The 20,981-nt window shown below is 42.8% G+C and overlaps 1 protein-coding gene across 1 annotated transcript; it reads right to left on the minus strand.

Annotated features, from left to right (window-relative positions):
* Positions 1–1,911: 1,911 nt before the first annotated feature.
* Positions 1,912–17,301, minus strand: LOC123510865. The gene is made up of 13 exons (XM_045266307.1): positions 17,239–17,301; positions 15,817–16,214; positions 11,688–11,877; positions 10,652–11,404; positions 10,135–10,401; positions 9,575–9,699; positions 9,168–9,285; positions 8,713–8,829; positions 7,311–7,436; positions 6,455–6,555; positions 5,799–6,321; positions 2,792–5,396; positions 1,912–2,051 (listed from the first exon to the last, which is right to left on the minus strand). The coding sequence occupies exons 2-12, from the start codon at positions 15,868–15,870 to the stop codon at positions 2,851–2,853; spliced, it is 4,920 nt and encodes a 1,639-aa protein (XP_045122242.1). The 5' UTR covers positions 15,871–16,214; positions 17,239–17,301; the 3' UTR covers positions 1,912–2,051; positions 2,792–2,850.
* Positions 17,302–20,981: the final 3,680 nt, after the last annotated feature.

The following is a 20,981-nucleotide window of genomic DNA, read 5'->3' on the forward strand; positions in this document are numbered from 1 at the left end:
ACAACAAGTGGTTTGGAAGGAGAGAAAAAATACAGGATATGGAATGTTTACAGGATATTTTTATTTCTGATATGGAACGAGCTGCCCTAAATGGGGCTTACACACATAGACACACATGCAGAACACACACACACACACACACACACAAAACAGTTAATCACAGAACAAGTTAGACACATTCATCATTAGCTAAGTATTGAGAACAAATAGAGTGGGAGTCAGTGAAGGTGGTGCAGTGACAAGCAGGACGGTTTGTTCTCGTATTCTAATTCTTTTACAGAAGGAAGTTCACCAATAGACTTCCCTTTGCTTGGCTATGAATGTTTATGTATTATCAGTATTTAGCTCTTTCAGTACTACAGAACTGCTTTCAATGTATGGATACCCATTAAGAGGGTTTTTGTGAGACGTTTTGTAAGTGGAAACTTTGAAAATCATCAGCATATAGTTATCCATTTACTTACTCCATTCTGAATCATTTAATGGAGTTTGGGAGTAATAATTATTAGTGGATGGATCAGTGAGATATATTGGGTGCAGCATCACACACTACTGTCTACACACCATTCGTCATGGCCCACACCTCCTCCACTGACTCCCACTGCAGGGAAGGGTGGAATACAGCTGAGGTACAAGTGTTACAGTAAACGTGTGATTCTAGAAATTGTTATAGCTTTTGATGAGAATAATTTGTTTCCTAAATTTAGAATGAATAATGTACAAAATGAATTCATAAAACATTCCCAACAAACCAGGATGAAAACTGAAGGTTATGTCGCTGCTATACAAAGCCATCGGAACAGCATATACATATACTTGTGGATATAAATAAATAAATAAAATAACTGCCTTCTTTTTCGATATCAGCTGTGACCAGCAAACAACCTTTTTCACAACTCTTGGGGAAGTTTCACTAAGTTTATCTATACTCGTACTGTTATTTGGTTTGTGAAAGTTAGAAAGAAGAGACAGGTTCACTTATATAGACTAAACTATGTACAGAAGACTAACATGAGGGTTAGGAAGTATGTAGGAGCTAAATTTTTACATCAATAAAAATAATTTCATTGTAGTATAATAGTGTAAAGTATGAAGTACTATGAAAGATATACAACGTTATTATAGAGTGTAAAGCACCACTATGTTTGTTTGCTTTGTGGGCTTTTAGGACATCAAGATGCATGATTCCTGTTGTTCACATTCAATGATTGTTTCTATCATTGCAAATTACTCATTATATTTTCATAGATTAAGTCTAAGATGGAAATTGTTTGAAGAATGTAACAACTTCAAAATAGATGCCTTGAAAAGTTCCTAAGTTTAAACAGACAAACAATAAATAGAAATAGACAAATAAAATAGGTGTATATAACTAAATACATCAAAATACTATCATGATAAAAAATATAATGCTCAAAAAAGCTCGGCACCATTTTGTCATCTTATTCAAATTTAAATGATACATTCAGATATTAAACAAAATATCAATAAAAAAAGTATAAAATTGGTGTGTGTAGACTTGAACAGATGAAAAACTTACATGTTAGATCCAAATTCATGATGTAGGTTTTAGTTATCTAACATTGACCACTCTCGAATTGTACCTAAATAAAAGATGTCAACCACTGAAAATAAGTAAATAAAACTGGCATGACAAAAAATAATACATAGATAATTAAGGCACAATTTTACACATACCCATTAAAAAAATCTGAAGGCACATCAAAACACACCACCATATGAATTCAGAACAATTTAAAGCACTCAGGGTGATCAAAATACACATCCATCAAAACACTCATTCATTTAAATAAGACTGCCAAAGTCCTCCTCATCAATACCCTCAGGACAATCCACCACCCCATCATTCACTTGGGACAGAGAGATGCAGGTTCCATCCAAACACTGCAGCTCAGGGCAAGGTGGTGCAGTGATGGTCTCAGATTCCACAGGGAGGGTTGTGGTCTCCTCCAGGATGGGTTCTGTCACCTCCACTGCCTCCTCGGGTGCTGGAGTCACTGATGTTGCATTGTTGTCCTCTGAGGCGCTGTCTGTTGGGGTATGAAATGTTTTAGTCATGTGTTAGCTTTGATTTTCTTGTGTTCCTGTTATGCTGTGGGATGTGTTAATGGTTGCTTTTAACCCCTTCAGTACCATGATGCAATTTCATATTCATTCTAGTGACTATTTGGTGATGTTATACAGCTTCAGATAGTTATGTGGGGATTAGAAAAGTGAAGACTGGCCATTAATCTTCTGCCCTCCACAGACCTTTCCTAATGTCAATAAAATGGTCTAATCGTACACAAAACTCGGGTAAAAATGTGTCCCAGTATTGAAGGGATTAAGTTTTTATATTACTATCTTTGTTAGGGTTAGTTTTCTATTCCCATATTCTGAAGCACTTAATTCTTTCCCAGACTATTTTCAGAGGCTTCAAGGATCATTGGTCAGATTCTTATAGGTGTAATTTTCCTGATGTTGATTCAGAATTCACAAAATCACCCTTCAAAAAACCTGAATAACCTCCACTGCAGCCTGTTAAAAATTGCCGAGATGAGATACTGACAAGCTTAAGAATAAAGGGCATAATCCTATCATTTTACTTACTATTGCCTTATGTATGGTCAATCATTAAGTAGTCTAATACATGCAGTAATCAGTGATGCTAAACTATGCAGCAAACTTTAGTCATGTTAGTTACTATTACTTTCTACATTACATTCCAGAGCAACACTGAGGCAAATAATGAATGGACAGACTCAACAGGCATACAAGCGACAATACATACACTACTGTCTGCTGAGGTGTGTTGCTGATGCCCTCAGGTTATTATCTTTGGGTTATCACTTATGAAGGGTAATTTGAGGCATGCATTTGGTAGTCTGGGGAGGCATAGTCTGAAGAGCTGTAGTCAGGTATCTCAGAGGCATAGCTAAACTGAGGTGCTTCTGCCACGCGTTCGTCTCTCTCCTCTCCCACGTAATCACTAATCTCGTCTCCTGTCCGCAGAGTTCTTCTTGTGTTGTAGCGAGTCCTCTGTAACTCCAGGTTGTCTCTCCTAAAGTCTTGGCGGTACATGCGTGGTGGAGGGTGCCACTGTGTTGTGCGCTGTGTCGGTGCTGTAATGTGGACAGCAGCAAGTACTGAGGCAGCAAGTTCACTGTCTTCTTCATCTTCCTGATTGTTGCCTTCAGCCTGTTCCAGTGAGGCAAAGGTGCTCTCTGGTTGCACTCCCTCCTTCAGGAATTCCTGGGAGAAGCTTCCAGGGATTGAATCTATCCTGGAGGTCCTCAGTGTAGGTCTGGCAGCATAGGGCCTTGGACCATTACTGCCTCGTCGGAATGGTGGCACTCTTGGCCTTGGAGACACTCTGACACCACCAACAGACTCCTCTTCTCCATCTTCCTCAGTGTCCATGCGTTCCTTTGCTGCCGGCGTTCGCAGTGACTCATACGACGGAATGCGGGAAGTGCGCCACTTCTGAAGGCGTGAGAGGAAGGAAGAGGCAGTTGGCTGTGGACCTGGGCGAGCACTGGTTGGTGGGCTGGTCCTCAGGGTGGTGGACGAGGGTCTGCGGGTGAAGGGGCGACGGGAATAGCCAAACCGTGTGCTGCCTCTTAGCCTCTTGCCTCTGTTGGGTGTGGGGGCAGCAGTGGTGGTGGTGGTGGGTGTGGAGGGAGTGTCAGGGATGTCATCATAATCAATAACAGGCAAAGCAATGTCAATGGACTTCAGGATTTGCTCTGACTCCCTGCCATTCTCAAGGTCTTCATCCAACACAGACTCTGGCACACTCTCTTCTTCACTGTGCTCTTGGTTCTGGTGTGCAGGAGGTGGTGGTGGTGGTGTCTGATCATCCTGTGGAGAGGTGGGGCTGTTGGCTGCCTGAGGGAAATCTGCAGGGAGTGGCTGGTAAGGGGAGTAGGAAGTCTCATCCTCATATTCCAACAGGGGGTGTTCCTGAGGGGTATGGTCCCGGAGTGTTTCTATGGGTTCACTGCCCATGGCCTCAATAACAACCTCCTCTGTGTTGGTATAATCTGATAATGCCTCCTGTGGTGCTTCCTCTGGTATAGTGTCAGATTCTCCTGGTGCCAAGAGCTGAGGGTGGTTGTAGCGTATTTCTGAAGGAAGCTCTCTGAAGGAAGGCCGTGTTTCATCCTCTGCTATTGACTGAGGCTTATCCTGAACTGGAGGAGGCTGGCTATGATCACTAACCTGTCCAAAGTTGTCATAATAAGGTGGCTGGCTGAGCACGTCATAATTCTGGGATTGATCAGGAACAGTGTGGGTGTGTTCGTCCTCCTGTGTCTCATCAAACTGGTCAGGACTGTCAGGAAAACTATCAGAGGCGAGGTCAGGCTGGTGGTTGTCCTGGTAGGTGTCCTCAGGGAAGGCATGGGATGAGTACCCAGCCTGATTTGGGTTTTCAGGATAGTCAGACAGGCCAAATTCAGGCTGGGCTGGGTTTTCTGGATAGTCAGGTTTGCCAAATTCAGGCTGGGCAGAGTTTACAGGGTAGTCAGGTTGGGCAGGGTTTTCTGGATAGTCTGCCTGGCCAAATTCAGGCTGGGCAGAGTTTACAGGGTAGTCAGGCTGGGCAGGGCTTTCTGGATAGTCTGCCTGGCCAAATTCAGGCACAGCAGAGTTTACAGGGAAGTCAGGCTGGACAGGGTTTTCAAGATAGTCAGGCTGTACAGGGTTTTCAGGATAGTCAGGCCGGGTAAATTCAGGCTGTGCAGGAGGGTTTTGAGGGAAGTCGTGCACAGTGGTGTCACTATGGTAGGGCTGCTGTGGGAACTCCTGCACTTGGCTATCAAAAGGCAGCCCTGACTCATATCCTTCAAAGTCCTTAACACGAATGCTTTCTAGTTCGCTGGCTCCTTCCTGGCCAGGCTCTGAGTCTCCAGTGTCAGTCTGGAATGCCTCTCTGTCCTGTGGGTCTTCCTGGGTGTTCCTCCCAGAGTCTAGCAAGCTCACTAGAGCTTCCTGGGCTGCGACAAATGTGCCCTCGTCACTTTCTCCTGAGAACAGTTCTCTGGCATAATCTCTCGTGTGTGACCCATTTATTCCATTAGATACACCAACGGGTGGAAATCCATCACTGCCGTTATCAAGAAAGGAATCTCCTCCTCCAAACTTGTTGAAACTGTATTCCTCGCCTCCATAAACGTCCTGGAGGTGTCCCCCAGGGAGGGGGAACAGCCCCAAGGGAGCAAGATTCTCAAGGGTAGGTGCCCCCTCAGCATGGGATGATGGGGGCTCCTGGAGTGGGGGCAGATCACAGTCAGTCTCGTCAGAATTGTCTTTGCAGTCATCAGTCCCGTCACACACCCACGATTCAGGGACACACTGGCCGGTGGTGGCACACTGGAATTCTCCCGTGTTGCACCCTAAGGCAGAGTGGGCAGGTCAAGGTCATTAAGGGAAGTGAAAGTAGAATATTTACCTTCAGAGCAATATTAATCATTAAGATATTTAATCAGATAACTAATTGCTTCATGAACAAATTTACTCAACTCCACAAAAAAATGTCTATGTCTATTCATGAACACAATTTACCTGTCACAGTCTTAAGACAATTTAAAGAAGTGGTTTTATATTTGGTCAAGAGGTCAGTAATGCAGTCTCTGAGAAGTGTGGGAAGGTCATGGAGTGCAGCCAGCAGTCCACAGGAAGAGAGTCTCATGATGCAAGAGAGAGAGAACCTTTTCAACGTTTACTGAGAGACAGTCCCAAATGAACCAAGGATTGAGGAAGGAGAGGCTGGGAAGTGAAGGTTCCAGGAGACTCACCCACACGTTGACAGTCTCCTTCATCCGACCCATCGCCACACTGCGGGATGCCATCACACACAGCCTCTGAGGGCAAGCAGGCTAACCCATCCACACACCCAAACTCATCCTGACCACAGGACTCCTCAGCAGCAGGAGGAGGAGCAAAGCTCCCACGATCGGAGGAAGGCTTCAGAGCAGCATCATTGGGCAGTGTGGTGGGAAGCTGAGGCTCAGTGAAATCATTTGGATATTCAACAGGACTGTTGGCATTCAAAGCCACATTGCTGACACCCTCCTGTGGGTTATCAGGATAGTAATCCTCGCCCTGGGGCACCAAGGCTGGCACATCACCCTCCGAGACTACGTGGCTCTGTGTGGCTCCGTGTGATTGATCAGAGTCTGTCTGAGCCTCACTTGGGAATGTGTGGGGATCAAGAGGAGAGTTTGGGAAGTCTTCGTTAGCGATGCCATGGTGAGGAGCATCGGGGAGGTGGGGGGTGGAGGTGGGGCCTGTTTGTTGCAGCTCCTCGCCCTCGGCTGTATGTCATGTTAGTGAGTCACATCAACATGCGGTCGTGGGGTTTGTTATTACTACTCGCCATCATGCAGACTGTTACTGACTACTACTCTGTATATTAATGCATTATGCTATAGCTTGAATAGGTTGGGTCTACCTTGATATAGAATAGAGATGTTGCTAGACCAATGTGTGCCTGAGGCTGTGCAGTAACAGTCTGCACAATGAAAGCTACAATACTAACATATATTGCAAATACTGTACATTGATGCAAGGCCAGGTTGGCATCACACCTTTATTTCAACTATTTCTTTACTAAACACACACTCAGTGAAAAATCACATTTTGGACACATGTCTTATAAGGATGAGGTGTGGGTCAACATGGCCATGCACTGAGTGCACATCCCCTTCCCGGCCGCCACACAGGCTGGCCGAGGGATGACGTGCTGCTCAGGACTGTTAAGGTGCTAGATGAGTTAGGTTACTAGTAAGAAAACATTATTTACAGTACATGCTATCAAGATTCAATATTTACAATTTCTATCACATTATGATATCTATTACAAATACAGAACACAATGCATAAATAGAATTAATACGACATCCACAGGTAGCATATGAGTAGGGTGAGGATCAAAGATGAGGGAGGTGAGGCAAAGGCAATCAGATGAGCAATGAGGGATGACAGGAGGAGGTGCAGGGAGGCAGACCATGCGATACTGTAATTACTCATGCACTTACACACCTCACTCATTCATGCTGTCTACTGCAGCTCCATTCGAGCCAATGCCACTAAGCTTATCTATAGTTTAGGAATGTTATCTACACAGTGCAGCATCTAACAATGTCGTGCAGGTGTCTGATGGTGGAAAGCACAGCTAGGCTATGTACAAACTACACAACAGATTATCAGTGGTGAGTTTAGGAACATGTCAATGTGATGGTCAGTGGAGGACATCACTACAATATTTTTGGATACAGGTACACACTTCTAAGGGTGCCAGGACTGACCTGAGCCTTGGCCAGGACAGGCGGCCTCATCTGAACGGTCAAGACAGTCCAAGTGGCCGTCACAGACCAGCCTCTTGGCCACACAGCGGCCGTCCCCACACCGGTGCTCCAGACCCAGGCAAGGCTCTGCATAAACACACCGTTCCCATAACCCAACATGAACCACCACTGCCCCGAGTCCCCCACAAGGTAAAGGTGGACTTGCCCTGCAGGTCTGAGTTAGTGCCGAGTGTATCCCGTGTTTACTGAGCTCAACTCCCCGTTTCATGTATCAACCATTTGAAAATAACTCCTGAGATGTTGTGCAAATATTATGTGTATCTCCTCTTCCTTGACTCAGTTCATAAAGATTGACACTCAGCAGTTTCTCTTACAATTTTTATATCACTATGGTTAGTGTTCATTTACTATCAATATAAAGCAGTGTGTGCCATGGCAGGTTAATGTTTTGCTTTAGGTACATTAACTCAGTGTGTGGGTGTTAGCAGCTCACATATACAACAATTAAGATCATTTGATTCATACTGATAATTGTTCAGTGAAGAAGTAAAACACTCCACTCAATGACAATGTTCACTTTCTCCATCTCTTCAACTCACACTCTCATGAAAACCAAGATTAGATGTGCATTACAGCAAGTAGATGTTAGGTTGATCAATCTGAACAACATTTGGTGTGTGCCTCACCTGCCGGCTTCACGGCACATTAGTTATTGGTAGTAGAAGCCGTCACACATTAGCTGTTTCCCCGTCTTAATGTTCCTAAGTGTGCACCAAAATTTCTGAGTCTTACCTTACAATGTGATGTAGTGAATGGTACAGTATGTGTGATTCATGTATATTTACAATGCATTCTGTACTGTTGTCTTAACCTTAAGTATGATATGTTTAATTCTTATATTTTTCTGCATTATGTGAACATGAAGTAATACTTTGCCAGGGTCACCCATTAAAGACTTGGATGATAACACAATCAGAGACCAGACAGTACTTAATGATGTCTTTTGGATAGAGAGAGAGACTAGAAGCACTATTTTCTGATCACAGGAGGAGGGATTGCATTCTCACTACCAAGAAATTCATATAATATAATAAAAGGCAAATAGCTAATAGCAGCAAAAAGCAATAACTACTCCAAAACCTGTACAACTCCAAATATCCACCAGCAAAATAAGAGCAGGAGAACATCCCTGGAGAGACAGTGGCAAGCAGTGCCAAGCAGACATCCTTGACAGCAGGGAATGGAAAGCAACAAGGGGGGAGAAGCAGGCAGGACTTGGTGAGGGGAATGTGACTGGAGGAATGTGGTGGAGAGGGAGAGTGACTGTACGGAAAGGAAGGGATATGACCTAGGCCCTATGGGGTGAAGGGAAAGGGAAGTTGAGGGGAGGTAGAGTACTTACCCTGAGTGAGGTCAAAGCACACGTTGGGGTCGGAGGAGTCTGGGAACTGCTCACAGTCGAAGGCGCTGCTGAGGCTGAACCTGGAGGTGATGAACTCCTGGCAGGTGGCGGCCACAGCTGGGAGGCAAAGATCAGGTCAGGCCCACACCACTAACCCTCAGTGTACTTCCTGCTACCACAGAGACCCAAAGTGGCCGTGGCTCACTTATCATTCTCATATTTGTGGCCACAGGTGCTAGTCCCTTCACAATTCAAATATACATTAAAAGTTCTATGGAATGTTAAGATGACTTGTTTATCTTCATTAAACATAACAGCAATAATGTTTAGTGTAAAATGTTTTAATTCTGTATTTCATTCTTGTTTCAGTCAAAAAAATTAGATGAGAGAGTGTGACACAGCAGGGAGTCTCCTACACAGGAGCACCAGCATGCCCCTGCAACACTTTTACTTACATTTGCAGAAAGTCCTGCAGGGAGGCAGGATGGTGCCGTCAGGGGTGCAGGGAGGCTCCAGGATGGCACAGGAGTATTCCTTTGCCCTTGGGGAGCACCTGGACCTCACAATCACATCCTGCAGGGTGAGTGATGGCTGGGTTAAAGATTCCTCTTCAACATTTCATTGATCTTACAACAAAGCTATTTGTATCATTCAGAAAGATGTAGCTACTAATTACTATAATACAACTCAACTATTAATCTTAGACTCTGAATGCAATGAGAAATTCTATGCCTATCATTGGTATATGTTCAGTACACTAATACTCATCCAGTAAAAGAAAGGCAATGTCTGTAATGCACTCTGAGTTGTGTGGTGTGTGGTGGTGAGTGGTGGTGTTCTGCTATGCTGCTTCCTGACTCACCCGCAGGAAGGGAAGAGATGTCTGCTGCATGTCCTCCTCAGTCTGATCTCCAGCCCAGTTAGGGAAGCCTGTCAGTGTGTGTGGGAGGTCACTGCACATCTCCAGCTGCCGTGGCTGACACTTCCCTGCAAAAAGACAGTGTGGTCAAGTAAGAATATCAATGTACAAATTAGCTCCTATACATTTCCCTCCTCAAAGATGTTCTCTGTGATGCCTGAATTTCACAGATTTTCTTCTCTGAGTGACTCGGACAATTTTCTTTATCAACTTTCTTCCCATCCTGATATGTCAGGGAGATTTCTGGCACAGTACATGGACATTTTCTCACATTACATTTGTAGGCATGAAAAAAAAAAAAACTTTCCATACTAAAATAAATACAGAATCATAAACTGGACACAACTGGAAAGACTGTGCACTGTTATTAATCAAAGTCACTGTCATTAGTTAAACATGCATGAAAACAGTGAGGTGAAATGCTAACAACTCACTACAAGGTGTATGGCAGGTAGTGGAAGTCAAGTATTGAAAAAATTAATGTCTCCTTTAACATTTCTTACCCTGAGGCACTTCTTCAGTGATGCCCTGAGTCTCTTCTGCTGGGGAGAGGACATCAGGGTGAGGCTCAGCATGTGCCTCTTCCTCATGAGTGTGTTCGTGTGGGACAACCAGCTCCTTCAAGGTACCCTCAGAACCCTCAGGTGCTGTCTCCTCAACAGGGGTCTTTTGGCTGAAGAGTTCAATGAGAGGAGGCAAACTTCCCTCCTCTACCTCAGTGGCGGGAACACGGGTCACCTCAGACTCAGATGCTTCAGGGACAGGGTGCACTGGAGGGCGGAAGAGTAGTGTAAGTACCGTACCCTGATCCTTGGTAGCTTCAGGGATATATTTACTAAAGCACAGAAGAGCAGAAAGCATGCAAGTCAAGCACCACAGCCAGCTTTTCCTTAAACGACTGAATACTTGAATCTTATGAGGGAACGTGATACAAAACTGAAAAAAAAGTAGGGGATTGTAAGGAAAAGCTGAGGGTAAAGGTCATGCTTGAAGGTGTGTACTGTAGCAGGCAGTGCTTACATTGGGGTTCTGCAGCCTCCAGTGTGCCTTCAGCAGGGTGAGTGTGATCGTGGTCCATTTCAGGGTGTGTGTGATCGTGGTCCATTTCAGGGTGGGTATGGTCGTGGTCCATTTCAGGGTGGGTGTGGTCGTGGGTTACTGGTCCATGTTCATGAGTGTGTTCCTGGCCCATTTCAGGGTGTGTGTGGTCGTGGTCCATTTCAGGATGGGTGTGATCGTGGTCCATTTCAGGATGGGTGTGGTCATGAGTTACTGGTCCATGTTCATGATCCATTTCAGCGTGAGTGTGGTCTGACTCAGGCTCTGGTTCTGGCTCAGCAGTGGCCTCAGGTTCTGGCTCAGCTGTGGACTCCGCCTCTGGTTCTGGCTCAGGCTCTCCAGTTGGCTCTGGTTCTGGTTCTGGTTCAGCTTCTGCCTCTGGTTCAGGCTCGGACTCTGGCTCAGGGACGGGGCCAACATGGTGGTGCTCGTGGTCGTGGTCGTGGCTGTGACCCTCGTGGTCGTGGTCGTGGTCATGGTCGTGGTCGTGGTCATGGTGGTGGTCGTGGTCATGGTGGTGGTCGTGGTCGTGATGGTGGCCGTGATCGTCGTGTTCGGCTTCCTTGATCCTCTCTAGCATGGGATCTACATCATATCTGGTGCTATTTCGGAATACCACTTCATTGATGTTGTTGTGGTTGATCTCTGCTTCATATGGCACCCCATGGAAGGCACTCTCCTCCCCCAGCAAGGGCGACTCACCATCGGGTTTGACTGCAGAGGGAAGATCTCTTAAATGCTCACATTCTTAAACGTTTGCTTCTCTCCCTCATCAGAGGTGATCAGTTGGGTACTTATGGGTGGTTATTTATATTATTTTCTTAGTTATTCATAGTGAGTAACCCAATTAACCTCCATAACAACCAAAAGTCAAGATGAGATACTGAAACGTTTAGGAACATATGCCGAAGCGAAGCATGGGTGATAAACGAGCTCGGAGCTAAACATAAAGACAAGCAAAAGGACAAAGCTGGAGAGAAAACACTCCTTTACATACCAGGGATGAAAAAGTAGCACACCACGAACACCACAGCGACGACCACCGCCAGGCCCAGCACCACGAGGCCGCCCACCACGAGATCCCTCACCACGCGACCAGGACGGAAGATATTAGAGCAGCAGCCGGAGTATCGCGGGTCAGGCTCCAGGGACGCCACGCTGTTGCACATTCCCTCGGCGTCATCATTCTGGAAGAGTAAGAAATTAAGAATAGTTAGACCTTTGCCAGCTAAAGAAGTCAAACTAGCCTATATAAACAGCCACTTAGATTGTGATTTTCAGCTATACCATCACTCACATCCTTGTATTAAATTTTGCCTCAGTCTTAGCTTGAGTTAACTTTATTGCATTTGTGACTTATTTACTGCCTTGCTACATAATTATACGCATCCTTGAGTTTACTTCTTTTCTTATCCATTTCTTTATCCTTTAACTGCAATGGTCGTCCTTGTAGTACTGCTAAAATTCCTTGAGAGAGAGAGAGAGAGAGAGAGAGAGAGAGTTGCCTTTATAGGTTACATAATTATTTAAAAAGTCTACTGTGGTGTAAGAAATGTCTGAAATATTGTAGATGATCATAGGCGAGCGACAGAAGAGAAAAATAGTAGATAAATGATAATGAACAAACAAACAAACACACATAAAGAAATAAAAAAAAAACACACAAACATGACTAAAAGCAAATAAAACACATAAGAAAATCAAGAAATAGCTCCAAATAAGATATTAAGTTGAATCAGTGTTCTTGTTTTGTGTTTTGGTACAGCCCTATCAAGAGTGATTCCCCAAACACGTGCGAGGCGTCACCAATCCATCACCACTCTGTTACTCCTTCTGTAAGTACACAAATATACATGTCTTTTCACTCGGGTGGTGTAGCGTATCACCAGGAACTATTTTTTACCATCTGAGTTGATTTTTGGGAGTGTGCAGCAAACAAGACGCGATGTGTTTAGTTTTGTTCTGGGTTTTTCCTGAGTGACCTTGGGGATTTGACCGCTTCCTCCTGCGGGTGTACGATTGACTCACTTGCCCTGGCCTGCTTGATGTAATAAGCGTGTTTGTGTGTGTGGTTGCTATGTATATTCACTTCAAGCAGTCTGTATTGCAGGAAAAAAAAAGGTGCAAGAGTTAATCAGTACTTTCAATCATTCATAACTCCCTGCTTGCTTCTGTATTTCCATCTTTCTACTTCTTTTAAGAGTGAGGTTTCAAGACATTTTTCCCATACTTTTGGCTAACTTTACTTATCCTTAAGGGAATTGGCAATCAAGAGGGCCTTTTTTTTATACATTTTTGTTGCCCTTGGCCAGTTTCCCCTCTTGCAAAAAAAAAAAAAAAAAAAAAAACCTAATAGGCGTCCCTGTGAAATGCCATGCCTTTCGATTTCTACTTAGCATCCGTATTTAGAAATTTGTCTACTCTAACAACATGACTTTTGTGTTAGAGACCTATTCGAACTTCATCAACCTTGAACCCATTATTTTTATGTCTTATCTTGACTGTTACTAAACGTTCCTGCGTCTTTCCTGATTATCTTAACTGTCAAATAGAAGTTAAGGTTTTTCAGACGTTCTCGTGATTCCAGTGACAATTTAACACAAAACCTCTAAATTCAACGAGTAAAATCAGGCAAGAACCCAACTAAGAGAGAGAGAGAGAGAGAGAGAGAGAGAGAGTGTGTCTTGTCACATTGTAGGACGCAGCACAACACAACACAGGCCGTAGTGAATGTCAAACGAGGGAACTTTTTACAGCTTCCTCTAGTTGCTATTCCGGTTTAAGACGACTGAGTTTGAGTGAGTGGATGAGTGAGTGGCAGTGAGTTAACGGAATGTCATGGGGTGAATGAACAGTGGCACTGAATTCATGAGTGAGTGAGGCATTGTATAGAGTAAGTGGTTGCATAGGTGAGTGATAGTGAGTAATGGATAAAATTAAGGATATTAGTGTGAGTAAGCGAGGGGGTGGTTTCAAGACATTTATCCCTCTCCTTAAGCTTTCAAATCTGTAATGGGATTGGCGACTGAGTGGGCTTTTTGTTGTTGTCCTTGGTCAGTTTTCCTCCCTCTTACATAAACATAAATAAATAAATAAATGGATGTATGCGTGAATGAATAGATTAATGAGTAGTGAAATAGATAAATAAGTGATATACTGATACCTTATAAACAGCGTAAGTGAGTGAGTTAGTGGCCTGTAAGCGTGAATGAGTGAATAGGCTACGTGATGAATGAAAATGCTGCATACACGTGAATGAATGAAATAAGAGTGAAGACAACTATACAAGTATGAACGAGTGAAATAATGGAGTAAGCTGTAAATATAGAAGCATGAGTCAAGCAAGATTACATACCTGCGTGAATAAGGGAGGAAGTAAGAGGAGCAGTGAGTCAGGATACTCTTCTGGAGACCTCATCACTTGATAACAACACCAGCGCCATCACCACCCACCGCCCACCACCTCGGGGCGTTATTCTCTTCATACACCCACCCTTATTCCCTCTGTGTAGTAGGATCAGCCGCTCATGTGAACTTTTTCCCTTCTGTTTCTATTCATTGCGTCCTCTTCACGCTATTCTCATCACTTATCAAAGGTTACGGAGACGATTAGCCGTGTTCTTGTGAGTCTTTTTGCTGGTGCTGACCCTGCATCATTGTTTAACTACTAGTCACGAAAACATCCTTGTAAACCCGAAATAACTCCCTACAGCAATCAGACTTCAACATCTTAACGCCTTCAGTACTGGGACACATTTTTACTTTGAGATTTGTGTATGATTAGACGATTTTATTGACATTAGGAAGGGTATATGGAAGTCAGAAGATTAATGACCAGTCTTCACTATTTTAATCTCCCACATGAGTTTCTGAATCTGTATAAAATTATCAAATAGTAACCAGAAGGAATATGGAAACGTGTTATGGTACTGAAGGAGTTAAACTAACGCTAGATTTATTAAAAAGCTCTTCAAATCCCCAAATATCATAAACTATAGACTCCTAACAATCACCAGAATCATAAAGACTGAAAAACACCAGCCTGTAAAAAGAATCCTTGAAAATCCCAAATAACTTAAACTATAATCTCTTGAAATACTAGAATCATAAAATCACTCTTGAAAACACCAAGCAACTTCCACTAGAGTCTATTAATTGAATCATACAGGAACCCTAAAATATAAATAACTTAAATAACCTCTTAAACTACCACCATGATCATAATATCCCTTGAAAACACCAAATAATATCCACAACCACGTGTCTTTAAACTTCCACCAGAACCATATTATAAACCACACTCATATACAACAAGCAACTCTTACTACAGCTTGTCTTGTGTGAGATAAGGACGAAAGGTTACGGAATGGGTCCTAATCTACGTAAGGAAGTGACGTCATGGCCTATTAATTTGTTGATGTTAAGGATCGGAAGGTTATGAGATGGTACTTGAAGACTGGAGGGTCCCATGCATTTTTCAGGAGTGAGTAAAGTTCCATGCATTTTTCAGGAGTGAGTAATGCTGATGATGTCCTCTCAACGTGCCATTTCATATTAATTTATTGATGTCAAGGATCGGAAGGTTATGAGTTGGTACTTGAAGACTGAAGGGACCCCCATGCATCTTTCAAGAGTGAGTAATGCTGATGATGTATTCTCAACGTAGCATTTCATATTGTGTTTATTATTTTTGTCGAGGATACGTATTTCCGGCGCCTTTTTTCTCTCCCTCCGCGTCTCCTCTTCCCCCTCTCGCCCCTCTTGCCTCCCGCCCCTACCCCTGTCTTTCTTCCTCCTCCTCCTCCTCCGAATTCCCCCTCTCCTCTCTCGGTTTCCTCCCCTCTTTATCTCTTCCTCCGTGACGTGTCGTGTTTAGCCTCATTCCTATGCTCCATTTTAGAAGTTAAATGCTCTCTCTCTCTCTCTCTCTCTCTCTCTCTCTCTCTCTCTCTCTCTCTCTCTCTCTCTCTCTCTCTCTCTCTCTTCTATAGCTTTATAAAACATTCTTGCACTACTACTGTACAACAACAACAACAACAACAACAACAACAACAACAACAACAACAACTACTACTACTACTACTACTACTACTACTACTACTACTACTACTACTACTACTACTTACCACTTTGGAGGGATAATAGCGCTGGTTGTGGGATTTGATCAAACAGCGAACCATAATGAAGGTGTTTAAGGCGATACAAGATCAATGCCTCTTGTTCTGTTACGCCTGTCACCTGTTGTTCCGTTCACCTGTTATGGTTTATGCAGTATTTTTTTCTTCTTTTTTTATTGTCACTTGTTTTTGCAGGTTTATATGTTTGTTTTTTTCGTTATCATATATTGGCTTCAAAAAAGGTTTATTTTTTTCTCAGTTCGCACTTTTCCCTTCGTTTTCCCTCCTTTAGTTCTTGCTTTCCGTACTGTATCACTTTATTTCCTTGTATATTTCGCTACGGTAAGATTGCGCAATAATCATTCGTTCGTTCGACAGTTCGCGATTGTAAACCACTCACAACTTTCCTGTACAATGAGACAAACGTTTATTTACCTACGACAGCAATCTTACATCATTAATATTCGCTGGTCTAGTAACATTAACCTTTTGCCTTCTTGCACCACACCACTCGACACAAGCACACAGGCACACAGGTAGAAAGTCACTATTGCTCCTACACGAGGCCTCAACACTGTCATTTCTCGGTAGGGACAATAAAAAGCCCACTGAGATGATGTGTCTTGGTTTTCATGAGTGTTTTCCCTGCTGGTGATGTAGAATTGTTGTTTTTATCACAAGAATCACAAAAACGCCCTTGAAGATCTTAGTCATTTCCAGTAAAGCTTGTTAGACTATCACGGATGTCACGAAAAACACCATTGAAATCCGGAGATCCCTTAGAAAAAGAGCCTTGAAACTTGAAAATCCCAACAGCATCCTATAGAACCAAAACATCCTTGAGAACCTTGTAACTTTCTATAGAACCTGTTAAACTTTCAATATTGTGTTTTCTTCAGTCACGAAAACACTTGAAAAAACCCATTCCCAGTAGAATCTGTTAATCTAATACCCGACACATGAAAACCCCAGTAACTTCCATAACAGCTTTAAAACAGATACAGTACCGGAACGTGTAACCCTTTCAGTACCATGACGCGTTCTCATATTCGTTTCGCTTACTATTTGGTGATTTTATATTTCTGGCCAATGATCTTCTGACTTCCATGGACCTTTCGCAATGTAAAGTAAAATGATCTAACCTTACAAATCCCAAGTTAAAAAAAAAAAAAAAAAAGTGTCTGTATTGAAGGGGTTCAGAACAGCCACACACCACTCAATTCACTGCTAAAATAACCGGACATCCTTTGTTACTGATTAAGACACTGGTAACATGACACTGAAACACTCATTTATACTGCAAACTAACTCAGAGCGCACCATATCAATTAGCTCCTGAAATATCTATAAAAATCAAAACTCATTAAGATGCAGCGGTAACACTCTTAAATACGATGTTATAAAAGTTAAACCTCCCATAATGCACCGTACTATTAATATATCGACAGTTTTTGTATGAAACACCACTGGGAGTTCTCGAGTGACTGACTCGGTACGGTAACGTGCAACCCTTTTATGTGTCTGCCTGTCTGACTCACCGCATGGGTATACTGTTGCCTTGTGTGCATGGTATGGCTATATTGCAAGCCTTTTCTCAGCTCCTGCAGTACTCATGGGTTTTCAAAGTCACTCAACGTGTTACTTAGATTGTTTCAGGGAAGTTGTGTCCATAAGGGAAGTGTGGGTTTTGTTATAGTGTATAATTTGCTTACTCTAGTTGAAGTGACGGAGTGAAATGGTAAGATTGTTCTGTACGTAACGTTACCTCTCACTCTAGACTCGGTTCTCTCTCTCTCTCTCTCTCTCTCTCTCTCTCTCTCTCTCTCTCTCTCTCTCGGGATGATCAATGTGTTTAGTTCACCACGTGCCATTAACGGATTGAAAAGAGCAGAGTTGAAAAATGTGTGTGTGTGTGTGTGTGTGTGTGTGTGTGTGTGTGTGTGTGTGTGTGTGTTCGAGTTGTCTCATTCATCTTTTTTTTCCTGGTAATGTTTAGTATTTTGCAGTTTGTTTTGACTAGAGAGAGAGAGAGAGAGAGAGAGAGAGAGAGAGTAATTATGAAATATGAAACCAAATGTTGCAGGAAGTCGGTCTCTCTCTCTCTCTCTCTCTCTCTCTCTCTCTCTCTCTCTCTCTCTCTCTCTCTCTCTCTGTGTGTGTGTGTGTGTGTGTGTGTGTGTGTGTGTGTGTCAGTCATTACGCATGCTTTTATGTTAGCAACCTTATATGGGCTGTCTTGCCTCTTGGCGACATGAAGAGGCGGGGAAAGGAGAGAGGGAGTGGAAGGAAGAGGAAGATATACGTATGAATAGTACATTATCTTACATCTCACATCCTCCTAGCGTGAGGGAAAGCAAGGAGAGGGAAGGAAAGAGAATTACTTTTTTTTTTCATCTTATTTCACTCTTTCATTTCTTCTTTTTATTTCTTATCCTTTCCATCAATTTATCTTCCCTTTCTTTCTCAGCCATTCGCACCTTTTTTTTTTTTAAAGTTCCTTTCGGTTTTATCTCACCCTACACACATGTTCTCTCTCTCTCTCTCTCTCTCTCTCTCTCTCTCTCTCTGCGGGAGGAGGGTTGAAAAGGACGAACAAACAAACAGCGGTGGTGGAGACAGCGGGTGGTGATGGTGGTGGTAGTAACTAAAGCTCCACACATACGTAGTAATAAAAGCAACTCGTGTCACTGCTTTTCACTAAGGACCATATTTTCAAGTACTTCTGTGCTTCACCTCCACTATATCAGATGGCTTTATCTAAATTTACATGAGTTTTAATGATGCTTTTACGGTTTTAGGAGTATATTGACAAGATTTCTACATTATTAACAGGAGAAACACTTGAGAATCCCACTGATCATCTCTGTGTTCTTGAAAATTAGTCGTTTATGAATATTGGGCGAAGTAAGAGGACTCTGGCTCACAATAAAAGGAATGGCAATGGGAGACAAGGGAGGCTGTGATTATTATTGCTGTGTGTTGGGTTACATGGTGTGATGGTTACGAGGTTAGTTAAGGGGAACTGTTACGGTGTGTCCTTTGTTGTGCGATGTGGTGGTTATGCAAGGAATTACAGTGAAGAAGTGCTTGGAAGGGTGAAGAAAAGGGAATATCTCTTGCATAATGTTGGTATGAGAGAGAGAGAGAGAGAGAGAGAGAGAGAGAGAGAGAGAGAGAGAGAACAATATCATGAAGAACGGAAAAGAAAAAAAGAACTCAAACTACATTATCATCTACCACCATCACCACCACGTGTTAAGAGAGAGAGAGAGAGAGAGAGAGAGAGAGAGAGAGAGAGAGAGAGAACAATAATAACATGAACGAAAAAGAAAACCGAACATCATTATCATCCACCGCCACCGCCACCACTACTACCACCACCACCATCACCACCACCACGTGCTAACCTACATAGCCTACATACGCACCACTACCACAGGCATCCACTCCCCCAAGGCGGCGCCAGAGGGAGTGCGTGGCCGTCGTGGCGCCCTGGGTGGGGGTGGGGATGATCACACTGGACGAGTACTTGAACGTAATGAAACTAGGCTAACCTTTGCTCTTCTCAGGGACATTACGACATTTACTGACTCTTTTGTCTTAGTGTCGTCTCGTGTGTGTGTGTGTGTGTGTGTGTGTGTGTTGCCAAGTCTTAAATGAAACGTTTTGGTGTCTCACAGTCAGTTTTCCAGTGTCGCATGATGATTACTAACTTCTTCAGTATCATGACACGTTTCCATATTCATTCTGCTTACTATTTGGTGATTTTATACGGTTTCAGAAACTTATATGGTGGATTTAAATAGTGAAGACTGTGGCCATTAATCTTCTGACCTCCATAGACCCACCCTTATCTCAATAAATGGTCCAATCGTACATAAATCTCAAGGTAAAAATGTGTCCCAGTACTGAAGGGGTTAAGTTTTTGTATGTTTATGTATTCATTTATACTTGTCTATTTCATATTATCATTATACTTTTATTTTATTTTTTTTTTTATGGTGCAGAATCATGAAAACGTCTTTGAAAACTCCAGAACATTCACGAGAACCTGTTACGAGTAAGGCCAAGTCACAGAAACGTATGAGCAGAGAGTGATTCCTTAAACGCACTCACTCGTTGGAAGGTTTTCATTACGTACATACACAACATAACCTGACCATACATCGAACACTCCCAGACACACGTAACAGACAGGAACGAGACAAGTTTTATTAGGAGTGTTGCCTCACGTTACCTCACCTTCATGACTCAACACACACACTCACACATACACACCAAGCATTTCAATACAAACACAAAACAGGGCCAGACACACACTGAACATTCCATAAACTCGGTAATGAACAAGAACCAGGCAAGCATACCATCAACATTGCCACAGACGGGAGGCGAACCAGAAAAGAACAATCACACATTCGAAACCTTTCAATATACTCATACAAAGAGGCCTCAAACGTAACTATTTAATCGTAATCCTTGTACTGACCAAGTATAATAGCATCGTTGCAATATATGTGAACTAGACGAAACACATACAGACACACACCCGCACCTTCAAAATTTTTTAATACAAACACAAAAGAAGCTTCGAAAACACAAATACTTTACTTAAGATGAGAAGTAAAGTAGAAGGAACTATAGACAGCTACGTTCAAAACCTCTCCTTACAAACAAGAGAGGCCACGAACACACAGATAAGGGACCAGAGAAATACCTACATTAAAAAGACGAGAAATGAAGCAAATCAGTTCCCGCAAAGAATAGACAGAAAGGAAAACAGAGGGAACTGTAGACAGATACATTCAGAAACTTTCCTTACAAACAAGAGAGGCCACGAACACACAAATAAGGGATCAGAGAAGTACCTACATTAGAAAGACGATAAATGTAGCAAATAAGTTCCCATAAAGAATAGACAGAAAGCAAAACAGAGGGAATTGTAGACAGATACATTCAGAAACTTTCCTTACAAACACAAAAGGTTTAGAACAAAAAATTGGGAAAGAAAGAAGAAAAGCAGAAGAAACCATTAGTAACCATATTCAAAACCTTTCATTCCAAACACCAGGTACGCCTCAGAAACACAGATAAGGAGAGGCAGACGCGAAGTACAGAAGAAAAGCAAAATATTACTAACCATATTTAAAAAAGGACTATAATTCGAAACACAA

Source organism: Portunus trituberculatus, chromosome 30, assembly GCF_017591435.1.
Source record: "Portunus trituberculatus isolate SZX2019 chromosome 30, ASM1759143v1, whole genome shotgun sequence".
In the NCBI taxonomy this organism is placed as follows: domain Eukaryota; kingdom Metazoa; phylum Arthropoda; class Malacostraca; order Decapoda; family Portunidae; genus Portunus; species Portunus trituberculatus.